Raw genomic sequence first — 18,891 nt, 5'->3', positions numbered from 1 at the left:
CACCTTGGTGCTCAGAGACGTTGGGATGAGGCCCGAGAGGAATACCTCATAAATCTATAGGCCCTTGCTAGTTTTTCACCCTGGTGAGAAAGAGGTAGGACGGAGGAGAGAAGAGAGGAGGCAGAGAGGACAGCGACCAGAAAACACAAAGAACACAGACAGGACGGTCTTCTGTCAAAGACCCAGGAGCTGAGTGGTGGCTGGAGAAACCCAACTCCGACTGTGGATTCACTGACGTGTACAGACGAGCTGCAGGGAAGCATCGTGGATGATTTGAGTGAGGACAGAGGACGAGATGGATTTTGATGATCACAGCGGTTGATTCGCTCAAAATCTGTCCCATGAAGACAAGAGGTTAAAGAAATATTTGCCATTTACTCAAGACACCATGCTGAGGTTGTTTTTGCCCGTCGTGTTAAAATGGCCGAATGTTTCATCCCTGTGAGACTCTCTGGGGACGTCAGTAGCCGAAGTCCTCTCAAGCTCCGCAGGAGCTCATCATGAGAGACTTTGAACAGTTTGTCCAGTTGAAAGTCAGAGTCCTGACTCCCGGTGCCACCGCGCCGCTAACAAATGACCCTTTTCAGATCTGCTACAGCCCGAAGTCCAACAGAGAAAACCTCGTGCTCTCTCTGTAACCAAGGACATCTCACACGTTGATGACTTGAATCTCTGCTGGAGGCTTTATCGCTGCAGACGTATGGGATCATGAGCGTGTGGAGGACCTATTTTTTGGGGATAAGTGCTTCAAGACACGGGCAGTTTGGTGGACGGTACTCTGTCTGCAGATCCCTGCACATCTGTACGTTTTCTCTTGGATTCTAACAAAGGAAATCTTTGCTTTTTCTACTTTGTGATATATTTGCGAAAAACAACCTCACATCTTGAAATGCTTGTACAGACTTTAAACCTCTTTCAGATTCCAGGAGCCGACAATCAAAAAAACTCTGCTGGCTCTTCATCATTGGACCCTGACCTTTGACCTTTGACCTGCAATGAACTGCACCCCTAACACCACCGTCACTCCGCAGCTGGAACTCGTCCTGATCCCAGAGGCCACAGATGGAGGATCCCAGGACAGTGGTAGCGTTGCCGGAGGCAGCGGGAGGCTTTGGGCGACGTCCCTGCTTGGTGCCACGCTGATAATCATGTGCGTCATGGGTGTGGCAGGCAACACGTACACGCTCATCATCACACGCTCAGCTGCTCTGCGCCGAACGGGCTCCATGTACGTTTACATCGTCAACCTGGCTCTGGCCGACCTGCTCTACCTCTCCACCATCCCCTTCGTAGTCTGCACCTACTTTGTCCACGACTGGCTGTTCGGCGATGCGGGCTGTCGCATCCTGCTCAGTCTTGATCTCCTCACCATGCACGCCAGCGTCTTCACTCTGGTCGCCATGAGCCTGGAGCGTTACCGTGCTGTGGCCAGGCCCTTCAGCGCGCACAGGTACTCGTCCCGCAAACGAAGGCTAACGGCGGGAATTATCTGGGGTTTGGCCTTTGTGCTGACGCTTCCCATGATGGTGATGATCCGACTCAGCGAGGGCAAACCCAGCGCAGCAGGTTCGGTTAAGAGGATCTGCTTCCCCACCTGGACCCCTGAGGCCTTCAAGGCTTATATCACCGTCCTCTTCTGCACAAGTGTTTTGGTGCCTGGATTGGTTATCGTTGGGTTGTACGTCGGGTTAGCTCGGCGCTACTGGGCCGCACAGGCTAGCTTGGGAGGAAGCAACCGCTCCTCTCGGAGGAAAGGCCTCAAACAAAAAGTGGTATCGATGATCTTCAGCATCGTGGCGGCTTACTGGGCCTGTTTCTTACCTTTCTGGGGATGGCAGCTGGCCAAACTGTTCTCTGCAGAGTCTCTCCGAGCTTTGTCTCCAGCTGCTCATAATTACGTGAATTTCTTCGTCACGTGTCTGACCTACGGGAACAGCTGTATAAATCCATTTCTCTACACTCTTCTGACCCGGAACTATAAAGACTACCTGGCCCAGAAAGGTCAGTCTGTGGGGTCGAGCAGGGCCGATCCCTGTTCAGCTGTGACCACGCCCCTGCAGGACATTTAGTCGCTTTTTAGTTTTGTAAACTTTTTGTACAAAACTAAAAAAATGTCATATTTGTGAGACACCTGTGATGTGTAGTAGCACTTAATGTAAACGTTATGAAAACCAGAAACATGTGGTGTGACTCTGATGATGTCATTTGTACAACTTATGAATAGTTTTTGGCATTTCCCATGAAATAATTGTAAAAGTTGGACAATAGAATTAAAGGACTGCTTCAATTGTTTCCTTTACTTTCTTATCTGCCGTCCACACACACACACACACACAAATGTATATTTCATCATCCCTCCAGGGAATGTAGTTGCATCGTGCCACATTCCTCAACCTCGAGCCACGGCTCTTTTGAGTCCTCCTGTAAATTGTCTCAGTAAGCATGTGTTGCGTCTCACCACCGTCGTATATCATCTGTCTTTGTTCATTAACCTGTTCCGTCGTCTATAATCAGCTCGTTATTTACCGACAGTCCGGCTGAGGCCACGTTCACAAGCGTTTTTTCATATTTCTTCCTCCTTTTTTATTTACATCAAATTTTTAATGCATGTTCTCTCTGTGTGTGTGTGTGTTTGTGCAACCTGCAAACTCTAAAGTGGACGTATGTGTGAATGTAAGTGTGATAGCTTGTTTCTCGATACATGTCTACATACCTCTCGCCCAATGTCAGCTGAGATTAGCTCCAGTGTCCGTGCGACCGACAAAGGAAAAAGGTTAAAGATAATTGATGGATGGATATTTTTTGTGCACATGTGCCTTTATTGATGAAAAGATAGATTAAGCTTTATTAAATATCATTAAAACCTCTTCCCTCAACACCTCTGCACTGAATGAAAATACCTTAGATAATATTAGCTCTTCGTGAAAGTAAAGTGAACACGTGAATCGTCAGTAAAGATTTAAACAAGTCCTGCGACAGAGACAAAGAAGATGCTTTTCTTGTTTCACAGCTTTTACAGATAAACCTACAGAATGAGGAGAGGTCAGACATTCACAGTTCATTAAGATGTGGCTCCGTCTACAGGCCACTTCCTCTTATTACAACATCATCTTTCCATCATCTCTCTAAATTTCGATATATTTCCAAATGACTCAACAACATGAATGGGCTCAGTGATGTTAAACAGATTATTTCAACCAGCAGAATGTGGAGGACAGGTCAGGGGTCAGAGGTCAAGACGAGGCTGATCTCTACTTGATCTTGATGCCGATGATCCTGGCATCGCCGCTGACGTCAAAGTACTTGTACTTGACGTCTCCCAGGCGGTTGGGGAAGTTGATCATGGAGCCGTCGGGAAGCTTGATGTAAAACTGCTCATTGTTGAAGTTGACGTGAAACTGACGGACGAGAGACAAGAGACAAAGCACACAATTCATGTTCCAGTTGTTGCACAGTAAAAAGTCAAACATGTTTAAAAAGAACGAGTGAAGCAATAAAAACTTTCATGAGCCTCTAAACTCCATCATGATTGTTAATATTTACAGAGATATAATTATGTTTAAGCCTGAGCCAAATGACTGTACAAATACACCTAAATACTTACAACTGTCCACAAAACAATACTTCAAGTACTGCAGTTCTTTGTTATCATCGCACCCAAAAGCAGCTTTAAGCCTGTGTTGTCGAAACAATGATGAAACCGAAGGAATGCAATTTAATTCTTGAAGAGTTATGACTCTGGATATTGTAGGTGCAGGGGAATGTGATGTGGATCATTACAAACATGTACAGAACATTTTTGTGAAATTAGTTTTAGGCTTTAAGTCGCACAGATCAGTGGATGGTGAGAGTTTTCATTTGATATCAGCAGATATGGCTTTAAAGTTTGGCTAAGTGACATTTGAGACATTCTGATGTGAAATGATGATGATGAAGAAAATCTAAAATCCTTTTGCAGAGGAACATTTTCAGGCACAGTGTCGCTTAGTAACTGCAGAGTCAAGTTCTACCCCGACCCTCAATGTCCTGCTGCGTTCTTCATGTGAAAGACAAACTCCTGAAAATATCAAGACCCGATTTTCCAGACATTTTCCAACGATCCTGGTTCTTTCATCGCACTTCAAAGCATTTTGAGATTGCATATAACCCCCGACACTCTCCTGACCCACCTTGCATTCCTCTCCACGTGAGAAGGGGAAGTTTCCCTCGCGGAGCTCGTCACCCCAGCTGCCTCCGGACAGGGTGTTGAAGACGATGGTGTTGGTGTCGCCGCCGTAGTCAAAACGGGGATTGAGGTGCATTGCGATGTTATCGGAGTCGTGACCAATGTTGATGGAGAAGCTGCGGTGGAGGAAGGGACGTAGAGGTCAAAAGAGCAATGAAGCAGGAACAAATGTACTAAACATTAAACTGCGGAGCCACAGTTCCCTTTGTCAACTTCATCTTCATTAATTGTTATTCTATCTGAAAGCTGAACCTCATGAACCAAAGATAACGGCTGCAGAGTCAAAGATTTTCTGTCTCGGCTTTTGATAGAATGAGGAGAAATTACCAGACGCAGTCGTCCTGGGGTTTGACGCGGATCTTGAACTCCTGCCCCTCCTTGAACGTCATGTCCGTGACTTTCTGTAAAGAGAAATAAAAGAGTGTGGGAAATGATTCTGGGGATGGAAGAGTCTTAAAATTACATTTTTAATAGATTTAAAGTAACACAATGAGTTTTCTAGGGTTTTATTTGAGTGCATCTAAAGTTTGGATCAGATCATCAATCTGGGAAGCGAAAAGGTTAAATAACTGAATTATTAACTTTAAAATCAGGCTATTTTGTTTTTGAAGTGCAAAGAGGAAGAATTTTCCTTTTAACGACAAGTTTAATTTGTCACGTTGAGTTTTTTAAAACACTTCTCGATGTCATTTATAGGACGATTGTACCACAATTCTTAATGACTGTTTGCACAGGGCACCGAAGAATTGATTATCATACGTGTTCTTATCTGTCTGGTTGATTATCAACCAGGACATAGTTTAAAACAGGAAGGAGCCGTATCTGTCCTTCGACATGTGGTCGTCATGTGGAGACAGTAAAACCATAAAGCGACGCCCACACAGGGACGTACTGCAGACACCAGATAGGACCCAGTACCTGTGATCGCTAATAGTTTATCATTGACAGGACAAACTGTTGGAGAATAATTAAGTTGAGTTACTCTTTATTGATCCCGATGAAGGATTTGAGCCATTTTAATGTATTTAGAAGCTGTGAAACATCCAAACACAACGATGCTGCTCTTCTGTTCCTCCAGTACGATCAGACACTTTACAATACCTGTTTTTATTTTACCATGAGAGAATTTAGATTTAGATTTTAAGGAAGTCATTTAGCAAAGAACATGAGAACAAAGTTTTCCTGTGGGGTTAGAGATAATAGGGATGTTAGATTCCTTGCTCATAATTCACCTTCATCAAATCATGTGACAGGTGAGAATTTCTTTTTTAATATTGTGAACAAAAAAAAGATTAAAAAGGTGTTAAAGCAAACAGGCCTTAAAATCAGCGTTAATGACTGCAAAGCATAAACCTCTTAGGAAATAACCTATTCGACCTTTACTAATGTTCAACCTGTAAATCTGAAATATATGAATATATGTTTAAATAGTTTAAGTACAAGCACACAGCCTATTGGACCCCAAGATGTCGGCCACAGAATATATCTTTGTACTTAGATTAAATAATGAAGTTAGATCATAAGTATTTCATATTAAATCATTAATTGATCAAACTGAACCTTGAACTTTGCTTAACATCATAACCAAGATTAAAAAAAACTGAATCCAGATATTTATCCATGTAGAAAATAAAGAAATGTCCTATGAATGAAGTTTTTTTAAACCACTCACCATCTTGGCTGTCTTCAGTGGGTTGAGACGATACTGACACAGCTCCGCAGGCAGGTGGGGGGGTTTATATAACGGAGCTAACGCTGGGGGCAGGGAGCAACCAACAGGAAGCAGGCTGCAAAAATATAATCATTCACTTAGGACGATATTTGCCCCTCAGTGAAACTCAGTACTCTAATGAATCACTGCTCTGTTTCATATTACACGATATTGATTAAAAGTTCAGGTGGAAATTCACTTTTGTTCACAAATATCCTCAATATTTCCAGTTTCTGTTTGACTTCCTTCTATAATCATAGAACTAGTGCCATAAAACACAAGTTCAGTGACTCCATAACTAATAATGAAACAGATATATATGTATATGTAAATATATATATATATATATATATATAATTACATAAAACACCAAAACGACTTCATTTGTTCTTTGTACAATTTTTTATATCGTCGGAATTTCGTGAATAAAGGTCTACAGCTCTACTGTATGTGAGAGAAGCTCAACTGTGCTGCTCCTGAAATAATGTTATGTGTTATGTTATATTATATTATGCTTTATGTTATCCTATGTTATATTATGTTATATGTTTTGTTAAATGTTATATGTATCTTATGTTATGTTATGTTATATGTATGTTATGTAATATGTATGTTATGTTATGTTATATGTTATATTATGTATAATGTTGTATTATTATATCACAGGTCTAGTGTAAATAAAGAAGCTGAACAGTGCTGCTCCTGAAATAATGTTATGTGTTATGTTATATTATATTATGCTTTATGTTATCCTATGTTATATTATGTTATATGTTTTGTTATGTGTTATATGTATCTTATGTTATGTTATGTTATGTTATATGTATGTAATGTTATATGTATGTTATGTTATATGTTATATGTTATATGATGTATAATGTTGTATTATTATATCACAGGTCTAGTGTAAATAAAGAAGCTGAACAGTGCTGTCCCTGAAATTATATTCCGTTGTAATATATGTAATATGTTATATTATATGTTATATTATATTTTATATGTTGTAATATATATTATATGTTATATATGTTATATGTTGTAATATATATTATATGTTATATTATATTATATGTTATATGTTATAATATATATTATATTATATGTTATATGTTGTAATATATATTATATTATTATTATATATGTTATATGTTGTAATATATATTTTTATTATTTAACAGGTTTGTTGTGTTGCTCCTGAATCCGGGTCACGGTTAAAAACTGTGACGTAGTTAAAAGGAGTGTACTTCGGCGGTGGGCGTGACTTTGAGCACCACAGCCAATCCCCTGCCTCCATTGTGTGATGGGCGTGTCGAAGGCTCGGCACGGACGCGCAGAAGCTAACAGGATCAACAGCTAAGTTAGCTTGTGACCCAGCTAGCAGCTCCTGGTACACTCTCATTTTAATTACACGTTTAATTACAGAACTGTGCCTCGTTGAACCTTCAGATCCTCAGGAGTTATAAAAGACAGCTGACGTGTTACAGCTGCGGAGGAATATTCAACACTGTTTCCACTTTTAAGGGCGTTTACACGTTATAGCAGCAAGTTTGATATGTTGTTAGCATGAGCTAGCTTCCCGTGATAGTCAATGTAACTTTCTGCTGATGCTAGCGGCTAAAGGCTAGTGAGGAGATACGGTGGTCGGTTTGTTTACTAATCGCTCGTGCTGATTGTATCTCTCTGCAGAAAATGGCTTCGGCGACAGAACCAGCGAGCTGCTCGGCTGCAGCGCCCGCAGCAGAGTCCATAGTGCCCGCTTGTATGTTTGCACCTGAGCTCGGGTGTACGGACGATCCAGCCGGGGACGAGGGCGTCGAGGACGGCGAGGAGACGAACGGCGAGCCCGAGGATCACATAGACCTGAGCAGTAAGGTGGGCCTGGCTGTAAATTACACCCAGTAACGTAAAGTTTCCAGCTGCTCTGTTGTGATTCTTGTGTTTGTGACATGACGTAACTCCTGCTGCACGCGAAGCTGCACACTGCGCCTTTTGTGCTGCCTGTGCAAACCCCCAGAAAGTGACACGTATGTTGCACCGCAGCGTGTGTGAGTGCAGCTCACCCACTCATTTAGTGTGTGCAAACTTTGCTGCAAAATAAAGAGTAAAAAAATGCATTGCCTTCACTGCAGAACCTTCAAGTAAAACACTTTGGTATTCACATCATTCTCTGTTTGAAGTTATGACTTCAGGACGCTTGCAGACACTTGTTTGACTCAGCGTCTGCTCCCATTTGACCTTTACAAGCTCTGGTGTTTATTTCCTCGTCTCTCACCTTTTCAGCTGGTGCTGGTGAGTCCGACAGGGGAACAGTATGATTCATTACTACGACATTTGAGGGAGCGGATAGATGAAGGCTGCGGGGAGACAATCTATGTGGTTGGAATGGGCTCAGGTAAGAAAAAGTAACTCTCCTGGCATGTTATGATGAAGACGAGTATTCTCCTGGCACATTATTCCATGGACTGTTGGCTGCAATGCTGCAATATGGAAAAATGAATTGCCATATTGAGGCAGTTTGCTTTTACATTATTCTTGCTGGATTGTTTTTATGCTCAGAGTGGAACAATTCCTCAAAATTCATCTTTCACTTTCCCCATAATAACACAACACAGAACATAAGAAGACATTACACATTACCTGGAGTACAATTTTAGCAAAATATATAATACTGTGTAGTAACAGGAGTAGAACTGAATTAACTTTTCTGCAAGAATAGTATAGAAACAAGCTGTTATTGCTAAATTTAGCTGTGTATTAATTGTAAAAACATACATATGGCACCTTTTCAAAATAAATCTAAAATGTTATATCAGTACCTGTAAAACATTGTAATTCAATAATCAAGGAAAAGGTTTTTTAATTTGGATGTCATAGTCAAGTTCTGTTGAAAGTTCATGTTAAGTGATTTGCTGTAACACCGAGAGCACAGCACTTATTAAATCATAGTAGTCATTAAGTGTATTTAGGGAAAGTGTCTCCTGTCAGTTGTGGCCTGGAGTTAGCCCCCAGGCAGCTAAAAACATTTGTCTGTTATTTAGTTCTCACTCTGAAACTCTCTGCCACAGGCACAGAGAAACGGCGGCTTTTGTCGGCAACCAGAGTTATTTTCTGCCTGTTACAGCAACATGTCTGACCCATGTGCTGTTTTGGAGGCCCGGGGGTCAGAGTGCTTGTGTGAAAGGGTGTCGTTTTTTCCCTGCTCAGCACTGGGACTGTCACCAGTTCACCAGTTCATGGATGTGTGTTTGTCTGACTGACGAGCAGCTGTCTGACTGCCACACTGACCCCGTTTACATTCCCCTAATTATGTAACTGCAGTTTGTGGTCAGACAGGCAGCGGTGAGCTAAATATCCTCTGTGATTTCTTTGAAAATAATATTTACTTAAGAAAGATGAGGATGTTTCTTAGTGCACTGACCTATGACAAACATTTACAAGCCTGCTGTTCTATGATTGCATCTGAAAGAAACCGGTTATGGTCCAGTCATGAGCCACTGGGGTTTCAATAAATCAAGTTTTCTCACATTCTCAATACAACTGGTTCTGTCACTCCTATAAGCCACCTGTGTATTTACTCTGACCTCTACAAACACAACTGTCAGTGTAATTCAGTCCCCTGCCTGCCTTTAAAGAAACTAACCAACAATCCTGTGGTGACGCTTTATATTAACTGACATTTTTCAGACATGAATATTCAGAAAGAATATGCTCATAGTTCGGTCACATGTTCATAAGAAAGGCAAACATTCTTTACCAAATGTATATTGTGTTATTACTCATTCATAGTTACTTGAGTCGTGCATCAGAGTAACTCTGCTCCCTCATCTTTGACGCCACTCTTTTATCTCTCCTCTCTGTTTAGATGGAGGTGACTATGGTCTGGATGAGAAGGACATGGAGGCGTCGGTGGCCACGGTGAGGTCGCTGTGCGAGCAGATTGAGGCTGATCTAATCCTGCTAAGGGAGAGGATAGACACCGGTGGACATATTCAAGACTACCTCATCAGACGCCGTGTTGGCGAGCAGGATTTCCTGGAAGTCAGGTACGGAAAGAATTTAAAGCCCTTCCCCCAAATGATAAACAGTACCAGACTCAGCAGGTTCACATTTCAGTGCCTGTGTAGAAATTCATTCATAAAAAATTCTGAATACAATTAGTCCTCCCTTCACCGTAAGCTGTTTTCAGACCGTCGTTCTTTTAACATTTGAAGAACGCAGCAGGAGTTTGTTGGTTGACAAGAGGGAAATCTCCAGAACATTCAGACGAGGGGTGGAGCCTGGGTAGAGCTGCAGGAGGCAGGGCATGACGTATAAATTCTGCTGCTCAGTGTTTTCGTGTACAGTACAGTGACACCGGCATTGATGCATCCAAATTGACGTCTTTGTCTTTGTCTCTCTACGTGTACGACGCCTCTCATTCATCCTGAGACATTTGTCCAGTTTCATGTCTGTTTGAAACGTCATCAGCACAACCACATGCTCGCTCTGAAACAAGACATTTTACGGGGATTTGACTTGGAAATTTGCTTCGGAACATATTTCCCTGCCACAAACATTCAGGATAATATCTGGACTTTTGTTCGTGTCTGAAAGCAGATCAAGTCTTAGAAATTATATTCAGCTTAATCTCATCTTTTATATATTTTCGAATACAACTTTATTATCATTACATATCTTGTAGCACCGCATAGCTTCTGTGATGGATGCTGTATGTTATGGGTCATCATTTAAGAAGCACATTTGATATTGCTAAAATGCACACATGAAATATTTTTATATATCTATACATCAATATAGGTATATATATATATATATATATATATATATAATGGCAGTAAAACTGAGAACAGATGATGGATCTGGATAAAGAAAAAAGCCTGATGGATTTTCCTCAGTGACACTTTGATTTATTGCAGCACAGCCCGGTTCAGTTTAGATTTTTCAATCCGAGTGTACTGTGTGATTTGTGGGTTTCATTTACTTTGATGAGAAATAGCATTTGAGAGATGATAGTTTGTCTCAGAATTTTATTTATACTGAAAATATGCAGTACATATTTCCAACAACACCCCGTGATCATAAAATAAGTGCAGTGCAGGAACAGGCATTGTTTGAACATACATGTATACAAGGAACAGGCTTCGTAAAAAAGCTGTCAAATCCAAGACAGGCATGTGGACGTCCTGTTTACAGACGTGACCTGTGGGTAAAATCAGGAGAATTGGCTACAGAGTTTATTCGCAGTTTTCCTTTCAACGCAGCGTGAGTTTCTCTGCAGCATCAAATCTGCTGCATTATTCAGGCGAGAGGTGGAGCAGCCGGGTGAAGCGGACAGAGACAGGAAGTGACGTATTAACTCATACTCATAACAATACTCACTCACCGGTGTCGGCTCTTATCACCTCAAAATCTCTCCACAGCTTCGTCGTGTGTGTGTCACAGCGTTTTCACTGAGAGATTAGTTTTTTATTTTGCGTCTGGCGCCCATTAGAAGCGTCATCAACCCCAGTACATGTCTGAAAGCGGTTTCATTTTATTTCCTTCATCTCGTCTCCAGAGTGGCGGTTGTAGGGAATGTGGACGCTGGGAAGAGCACTCTGTTGGGGGTTCTGACCCACGGTGAGCTGGACAACGGCAGAGGCTTTGCTCGCCAGAAGCTCTTTAGGCACAAACACGAAATGGAGAGCGGCAGGACCAGCAGTGTGGGCAACGATATCCTGGGTTTTGATCAGGAGGGACAGGTGAGCTTCCTCAGATCCATGATGTAACTATCACAGCATTAATCAAGAAGAGATGTGGATCAGAAGTTTGCTAAAATGATGCGTGAGTGTACTTGACTTGTTTTTGGGTGCATCTGTTTCTTCAGGTGGTCAACAAGCCCGACAGCCACGGTGGCAGCCTCGACTGGACCAAGATCTGTGAGAAATCCTCCAAGGTCATCACCTTCATTGACTTGGCCGGCCACGAGAAGTACCTCAAAACCACCGTCTTTGGCATGACCGGACACCTGCCTGATTTCTGCATGCTCATGGTGAGAGAGGGCAGAGGGAAAGGAAGGGCTGTGTGGTTGTGTTTCTTAGAGTGTCAGTTGTGTGTCTAGAAAAACCCATTACTGCTAAACTAGAAAAATATTTTTAAATTTCTCTACCCTGTGTCTTTGTCCCTGTAGGTTGGCAGTAACGCTGGCATCGTTGGAATGACCAAAGAGCACCTGGGTCTGGCACTGGCCCTAAATGTGCCCGTGTTTGTCGTCGTTACTAAGATAGACATGTGTCCGGCCAACATCTTGCAAGGTAAAGAGACATTCCCAGTTACTGTCGTGCTGACTGAGTGTCTATCTTCTCATAATATCATGAAATCTCTAGGTTATTGTTTTGGATTTCTCTGAGTTTTTACCGTCCACACAGACAGTCAGACCTCATAGTTTCAGTGCACACGAGTTCCTGTCTTTCACTCTCTTGTCAATGTCTAATTGTGTGTGTGTGTGCACGCGCAGATTGTTTTCGGAAACACTGGCGTATTTAAATCCTCGACCAATTTGTGTGTAACTGCAGAGCTGCTGGTCTTTTATAACCAGCTTCACATCCAACAAAGTTATTGTCATCATGTGAGAATAATGTCTTGCAGGGTAAATCAGTAAAATTTACTTTCCCACCACAATAATACGATAATGTTGTCATACCGTACTTCCCTCTCTCCACTGTTCGGAGACCTCTATACTTTAATTATGTTAAGGCGGTGTGTTTAAAATTCAAGCTTAAGGCTGTTTATATAAAACCCAAATCTAAACTCAAGGCGGTGGGTGTAAGACTCATACTTACACATTATAAAAAAGCCTCTGAGGGAACGTAAGGAATTGCACCCTCCAGACTGCTGCAGGGTTTTAATGGGAAACAAAAGGAAGAAGAGTTGAATTTGTTTAAAATCAAAACTCTGCGAGAGCAAATTAATAAAGCAAATGGAAGCAAACAGGGAGTCTCCTGAAATGTGACTAAATGTGCTTTTAAAACCAGGGGAGTTAGAATTAAAGAGGTATCTCTAACTTCCTTTTCCTAAATATATGTAAAACTATACACTTCAAAAACCTAACTCCTTGTGAAAGCTGTTGATAATTTTTTCAGTCTGTGAAGTCGTGTTGTATTTTTGCAGATTCCGTGATGTGATGTTTCAGATTTGACAACTGGATTTTTCTGTGTGTGTTTATCTGCAGAGACGCTAAAATTATTACAGAGGTTATTAAAGTCTCCGGGCTGCAGGAAAATCCCAGTGTTGGTCCAGAACAAGGATGACGTCATCGTCACGGCCTCAAACTTCAGCTCAGAGAGGTAAGAGCAGAGTAGAAGATGACAGAGGGCTGGTGAGTCTGGATTACTTACAGGGAGAGACCGGACACACGTGTAGAAACACACGCGTGCAGTTTAAAAATGTGCTGCACACAGAACAAAATCACAGCCTGTAAGTAAAGATGGACGACGCGTCTCCACCTCCTCCCGTTGTACAAACATTAAGCTAAAATATTGGAGCCAGAGTCTGTGCAGTTATTATGTTTCATCCTGTTTTTATATCATCAAATAACTAAAACCAAGCTCATCAGAAACACGGACACTCGATCAAACCTAAAATTAAAACCAGACCGTCTTTGAGAACATTTTATTTGACGTGCACTTTGATTTAGGAGACAGGGCTCTTCCACATCGATGTTAATTTAATTAATTTCACAAAACTTTTTATCCCCAAACCAACAAAAAAAATCTCTTAATAGAGATTCAATAATTCAATCATGAATGAATGTAGAGATTGTTTCTATGGTAACATCACTTCGTGTTCCCGGTTCATTTCCTCTACATCGCTCCTCCTGCATCCTGAATTTAATTTAGTTAATGTTAAACCTCAGATTTGAGTAAATACTCAGAACCATTCCTGAAACGGTCATTTAGGCAGATCAGATGATTGCTGACGTCTTAAGTCTTAAATATTGATTTGGAGTTTTGTCTTTACTGGACACAGTCAATGGAGAGAGACAGCAAATGTAACGAGGAGAATGATGTGCAGTGAATTGTTGCGTTGGCTGGGAATCGAACCGGGGACCTTCTGCTTGAGGGCATGTGCTCATATCAAGCCTTTACCATTCATCTGTTGTGATTTTGCCTTGAAGTGAGTGTCCAACTTTGTTAACTGACATTTCCTCTCCTGCTCTCCGACGTCTTCCCTCCGCAGGATGTGTCCGATTTTCCAGATCTCGAACGTGACGGGGGAGAACATGGAGCTGCTGAAGATGTTCTTAAACCTCCTGTCTTCCAGGACCATCTTCAGCAACGACGAGCCAGCAGAGTTCCAAATAGACGACACATACTCAGTACCGGTATGAAATGAAACACACACTCAGTAAAATCAAGAATTCGAAACAGAGCTGGTCCAGCTGTCCTGGTTCAGGAAGCCGGGGATTATGGGTAATATCCAGCGTTGTGACTGTGTTTCAGTTCTACATTAAAACCACTTCATCGATCACACAGGGAGCCCAACAGAATTAATCTCCACATGTGGCTGCAGAGGGCGCTGTTGCTCAGTGAATGTACGCAGCGTGTCCAGTAGTAAATCCTAAAATCTTTTTGGCCTCGTGTTGATTTTCTCTCTGCAGGGTGTGGGCACGGTAGTTTCTGGGACTACGTTACGTGGAATGATTCGGCTAAACGACACGTTGCTCTTAGGCCCGGACCCGCTCGGCACCTTCATCCCCATCACCGTTAAATCCATCCACCGCAAAAGGATGCCAGTGAAAGAGGTCCGCGGTGGACAGACGGCGTCCTTTGCTCTGAAGAAGGTATGAGGAAGGAGAAGAGGAAGAAGGACTGCAACTAAAGAACATTTAACGCTTTCAAAAACAGCACGTAGACAACTTTAAAAGTTCTTATAGCTTCTGATGACTGTACCGAAACTTTTGGATTCAATATGCATAAGAATTAGTCTCCTAACTTTGTAATCAGTTTTGTAATGCATGTAAATCCCGCAGTGTGGGAGCAGGTAGTCTTCTGTCTCTAATTCTTGTTTGGCTCCACCGACCCTCATTTTAATTTTTCTCTTTTGTTCCTGCTGTTTTTTTTCTGTCCTCTCTGTCCATCGTCTCAGATCAAGCGTTCTTCTATAAGGAAAGGAATGGTGATGGTGTCACCGAAGCTGATGCCTCAGGCCACCTGGGAGTTTGAGGCTGAGATTTTGGTGCTGCACCACCCGACTACGATATCACCGAGATACCAGGCCATGGGTTAGTGACCGTCAAATCCATTTACACCCTGACACGCACATTTGTACGTCTTTAATTTGTTCTTGAGTGTCCTGGGTGCAGTTAAACTTGGATTTTATAGGTTTTAAAGTGTCTGATCAATCAGAAACTCATCCACCCACCCTCTCTCGCCATCACACCAGTTCACTGTGGCAGCATCAGGCAGACAGCCACCATCCTGACAATGAACAAAGACTGTCTGAGGACAGGGGACAAGGCCTCAGTTCATTTCCGCTTCATTAAGACGCCCGAGTACCTTCACTGTGACCAGAAGCTGGTGTTCAGGGAAGGACGCACCAAAGCTGTGGGCACAATCATCAAGGTACCGGGGCTTTTCTGTCACCTCTGCATCATTTAGATTTGAATAATGAGGATTTACTGAAACCCTCTGTGTTTGTATTTGCAGCTTCTCCAATCAGTGAGCACCCAGGCAGCTAAGGCCCAACTGTCCAAGATGCAGGCCAATAAAAAGACTTTTAAAGAGGGCACAGCAGCCAATGAGGAGGCTGGATCGTCGGCGCGGCCGCCCAGTCCCAACGCAGCACATTTACCAGTGAGTAAATCCATGTCCAATGAATATTTAACGTATTCCAATATGTTCTGATTAAAACAAGTGACACAGGAGTTTGAACACGCTTTGATTTGTCCGTTAGAGAATATAATGAGCAGGGCTGAGTTGGGCGTCATTGTTTTTAAGTCCAGGACTCATTAATGTTTCGATCAAATGAGAATAACGGGATTTAACGGAGGGTGGTAACGTTGAATGACTGAAAAATCATGTAAAACCTTTTCTTGTCATAAAGGTACCATTCATTTAATATTATTTAATTCCTTTCTAAACTAAAAAATAAACATTCGTAACATCTTTGAATATTAAAATCACCTTTTAAAATGCTTTTTATTTTCTTTACTTGGTGCTTGTAAACTTTAAATTCACCAGTTCATTTCTCTTTCTGCATTTAATGGTTTTATTCCTCGTCTGTCTCTTAACCCTGCCCATAATATCCTGTGTTCCTCCCGGCACGGTTCCACCTTTCCCCCTCATTATTGTCTTTTCTTAATGCACCTCTATATTTTCCCATCTGACCGCCGCCCCCCCCCCCCGCTCTGTTTTTTCCGTCCTACGATAACACTTTTCACTTTTATGCTCCCGTCTCCTTTGCTTTCCTTCACTGCGTCTCTCTCCCTGTCTTGGCATGCTGCGTCAGACAGTGGCAGAGGACGAGGCTCAGTGTAAAGACGGCAACAAAGAAAACAAGGTAAAGTCGTTTTTCCCGCAGACTGTGGCGTCATGAGGTCCTAGTCTTCTAAAGTTTGCTCGCTCTTGACGGCAGCGTTGATGGAAACATGTTCCTGTGACTCAGAATATCTTTTGCTGGTTCTTCATATTTTTTCAAAAACAAAAAAATCGGACATTTCCGCAGCTAATGTCTGAAATCGGCTGTTGTAAAGATTGATTCCACAAACTTAGAGTCCTGATGTCTGGACCTTTGATTTGAATCTGAGTAAACAAGTAGTTCTGAAAGTATTTTCTATCAAATGTACTGTAATATAGTATACTTTGAGTATTCATTAGTTTATTTCCGATGAAGTTATTTCATTATTCTTAACTCTTGAAGTAACATGCGGATGTTGTTGTTGTTACGTGTCAATGACTGAAAGATGGACAACAGCTCCCTGAAGTGAAGCCATAACAACTTGATTGCCCCCTGGTGGCTCGCTGCAGTAAAGCTCGTAAATCCTGCCTCGCCAAATAATCTTTTTCCCAAATATGATTTCTGTAATTTTAGGTAGTTGTTATTTTAGATAGATGTGTTTTGGTTTCTCAGAAACATCTGTGTTGTTGTGGACCAACCATCTTTACCTCCTGTGTCTTTCTTTCTTTCCGAGCTGACTTCTCGTTGCAGCCGTCTCACCCCGGTGCTTCTGTGTTTGTCCGCAGCTCAAGTCGGGCGGCGGCGGACGCAGGAGAGGAGGTCAGAGACATCGAGGGAAAGGCCTGAACCCTGCGACGATCTCCACGGCAGTGACGGCAGGAGCGGCCGGCACGGCCTAAAAAAAAAAGAAGCACGACCCTTCTTGTCTCCTCAGCTCATCTCGTTACAGAGAGGAAAAGTGAATGCATCGCCCCCTGGTGGTTGTATACAGACTAACTGCACATGTTTCTTTCATATAAAAATGATTATTCGGCAATTTTGAATCCTAACAGAGTGAATTCTTTTCCACAGAAAGTTGTTTTATTGACATATTTGCTGACGATGATCGAGTTTTCTTTAGTTGGGGTGTTTTTTTTTTTGGAATTTGTAGGTGACATTACACAACATTTGCTTTTGTAACGCAACAGTAACGGAGGTGTTCACCTTGTCTGTGGTTCATCAGATCTTATTTCATAGCATTAACAGATTCTCCCGGTGAGCAGAGGCTTCAGTCACCGAACCTTTTCCAAACCCTCTTCATCCTCGTTCTGCATCTTTCTCGCGTTCAACACAACCGAACCTTCAGGATGCAGCTTCCACAGACGGCGTCGGTGTAGATCCCGTCACGTCGGTCATTTAAGGAGGAAGAACAACAGCATGTTTCCTCTAGAAAGCTCCCTGTCGGTTAGATTTTATGTTGTAAGTGAAATGGGACTGATGAGGTTGAACGAGTGTCTGACAGCAGATAAATTACGAATCAGATGTAGCTGATGTGTCGGCTCGTCCTTCAGCTGTTGGTCTGCTGATAATCTTTCGCTGGTGTTACAGAGTTGGCGTTGGGTAAATTTTGTGGCCGATTAACAGGGACGTTGCGTTCTTACCTTGGGATCGTGGCCACTGATGCACTAGTGTTTAACTGACGTTACTCGTCATGAAACATCTCTGCGCAGATGAAGACAAAACACGGTCTCATCTATTTTATAACTTTGATACTAAACCAACATGCCGAAGTTTTAATGTTCTTGAACTGTTGCTTCTTTTCCTCAAGTTAAAGTTAAGTGTAAAGGAGGATCTGTCATGTGTGCAGGTCACGGTGAAGTCACACGCACTCAGTTGTCTGTTTATTAGGGACACCTAGCCGGAATTCTACCTACAGGAAGTTTCACAACCTTCTGGAGTGTTTCTAGCTTTTTTTGCTGCAGTTTTATGTCACTGGCAGGTGTTTCTATTATTTTGTCCACCCCGTGTATATCACCGAGGATAGACTAATCCTCCGCAGTGTCCAAGCAGTTCAGTCTAAAACAGTTTCAACACATTATCATGACGGGAGGTTCACTGCAGGACTGTGAGTTTGAGCTGCGTGTTCCTAATAAACTGGAAACTGAGTGTTCGATAAGCCAAACAGGTGTAAGCACAAAGTTAAAGCTAAGCCAAGCAAGAACATACGTAACTCACCAAAAGATGATTCTGCACAAGTGGATGCAAAAAAAACAAATTATGACTCTTTTCAAAAAGGAATTTATACGATGTAGGTCGGAAGATTTTTTTCCATCTGATGAGAAACTTTGAAACAGAAACTTTTTGTTAACAGTTTAAAAAAAAACAAAACAAACGTAATTTTGCCAAATAAGCTTTAAAACAAACCGGTGATCACATCAGATTCAGCACAAACTAAATCAAGTTTATTTCCACCAATAACTTCAAGCTTTTCTTTTCCCACTGGTTTTATCAAGTTGTTTAATGATCCCGTTCACAGTTT

At 42.1% G+C, this 18,891-nt stretch overlaps 3 protein-coding genes across 4 annotated transcripts; 2 read left to right on the top strand and 1 right to left on the bottom strand.

Annotated features, from left to right (window-relative positions):
• Nucleotides 1-870: 870 nt before the first annotated feature.
• Nucleotides 871-2,144, top strand: uts2r4 (urotensin-2 receptor 4). The gene has a single exon (XM_020104040.2). The coding sequence runs from the start codon at nt 996-998 to the stop codon at nt 2,067-2,069; it is 1,074 nt and encodes a 357-aa protein (XP_019959599.2). The 5' UTR covers nt 871-995; the 3' UTR covers nt 2,070-2,144.
• A 652-nt stretch (nt 2,145-2,796) lies between these two features.
• On the bottom strand, nt 2,797-6,009 carry lgals2b (lectin, galactoside-binding, soluble, 2b). Its single transcript, XM_020104042.2, has 4 exons — nt 5,898-6,009; nt 4,553-4,626; nt 4,170-4,341; nt 2,797-3,398 (listed from the first exon to the last, which is right to left on the bottom strand). The coding sequence occupies exons 1-4, from the start codon at nt 5,898-5,900 to the stop codon at nt 3,252-3,254; spliced, it is 396 nt and encodes a 131-aa protein (XP_019959601.1). The 5' UTR covers nt 5,901-6,009; the 3' UTR covers nt 2,797-3,251.
• A 1,201-nt stretch (nt 6,010-7,210) lies between these two features.
• On the top strand, nt 7,211-18,782 carry gtpbp1l (GTP binding protein 1, like). Of its 2 annotated transcripts, XM_069530414.1 has the most exons (15): nt 7,211-7,323; nt 7,623-7,808; nt 8,217-8,328; nt 9,799-9,979; nt 11,494-11,677; nt 11,803-11,967; nt 12,106-12,229; nt 13,147-13,261; nt 14,154-14,298; nt 14,575-14,757; nt 15,063-15,198; nt 15,360-15,538; nt 15,623-15,769; nt 16,425-16,475; nt 17,159-18,782. In XM_069530414.1, exons 2-15 carry the CDS (start codon nt 7,626-7,628, stop codon nt 17,270-17,272), a joined length of 2,019 nt encoding a protein of 672 aa, XP_069386515.1. In that variant the 5' UTR covers nt 7,211-7,323; nt 7,623-7,625; the 3' UTR covers nt 17,273-18,782. The 2 variants fall into 2 exon arrangements, with proteins under 2 accessions (XP_069386515.1, XP_019959597.2); XM_020104038.2 differs by lacking the exon at nt 16,425-16,475.
• Nucleotides 18,783-18,891: the final 109 nt, after the last annotated feature.

This window comes from Paralichthys olivaceus, chromosome 8, assembly GCF_024713975.1.
Source record: "Paralichthys olivaceus isolate ysfri-2021 chromosome 8, ASM2471397v2, whole genome shotgun sequence".
Classification (NCBI taxonomy): Eukaryota; Metazoa; Chordata; class Actinopteri; order Pleuronectiformes; family Paralichthyidae; genus Paralichthys; species Paralichthys olivaceus.
The sequence above is the reverse complement of the archived record's forward strand: the minus strand, read 5'-3'. Positions and strand labels throughout refer to the sequence as shown.

Coding starts and splice junctions, on each gene's coding strand:
- gtpbp1l (XM_069530414.1), top strand. CDS start 7,626: ATGGCTTCGGCGACAGAACCAGCGAGCTGCTCGGCTGCAGCGCCCGCA. Junction 14,299..14,574: donor ACGACACATACTCAGTACCG/GTATGAAATGAA, acceptor TTCTCTCTGCAG/GGTGTGGGCACGGTAGTTTC. Junction 14,758..15,062: donor CGTCCTTTGCTCTGAAGAAG/GTATGAGGAAGG, acceptor CCATCGTCTCAG/ATCAAGCGTTCTTCTATAAG.
- uts2r4 (XM_020104040.2), top strand. CDS start 996: ATGAACTGCACCCCTAACACCACCGTCACTCCGCAGCTGGAACTCGTC.
- lgals2b (XM_020104042.2), bottom strand. Junction 4,342..4,552: donor CCCCAGGACGACTGCGTCTG/GTAATTTCTCCT, acceptor CCTCCACCGCAG/CTTCTCCATCAACATTGGTC. Junction 3,399..4,169: donor CACGTGGAGAGGAATGCAAG/GTGGGTCAGGAG, acceptor CTCGTCCGTCAG/TTTCACGTCAACTTCAACAA.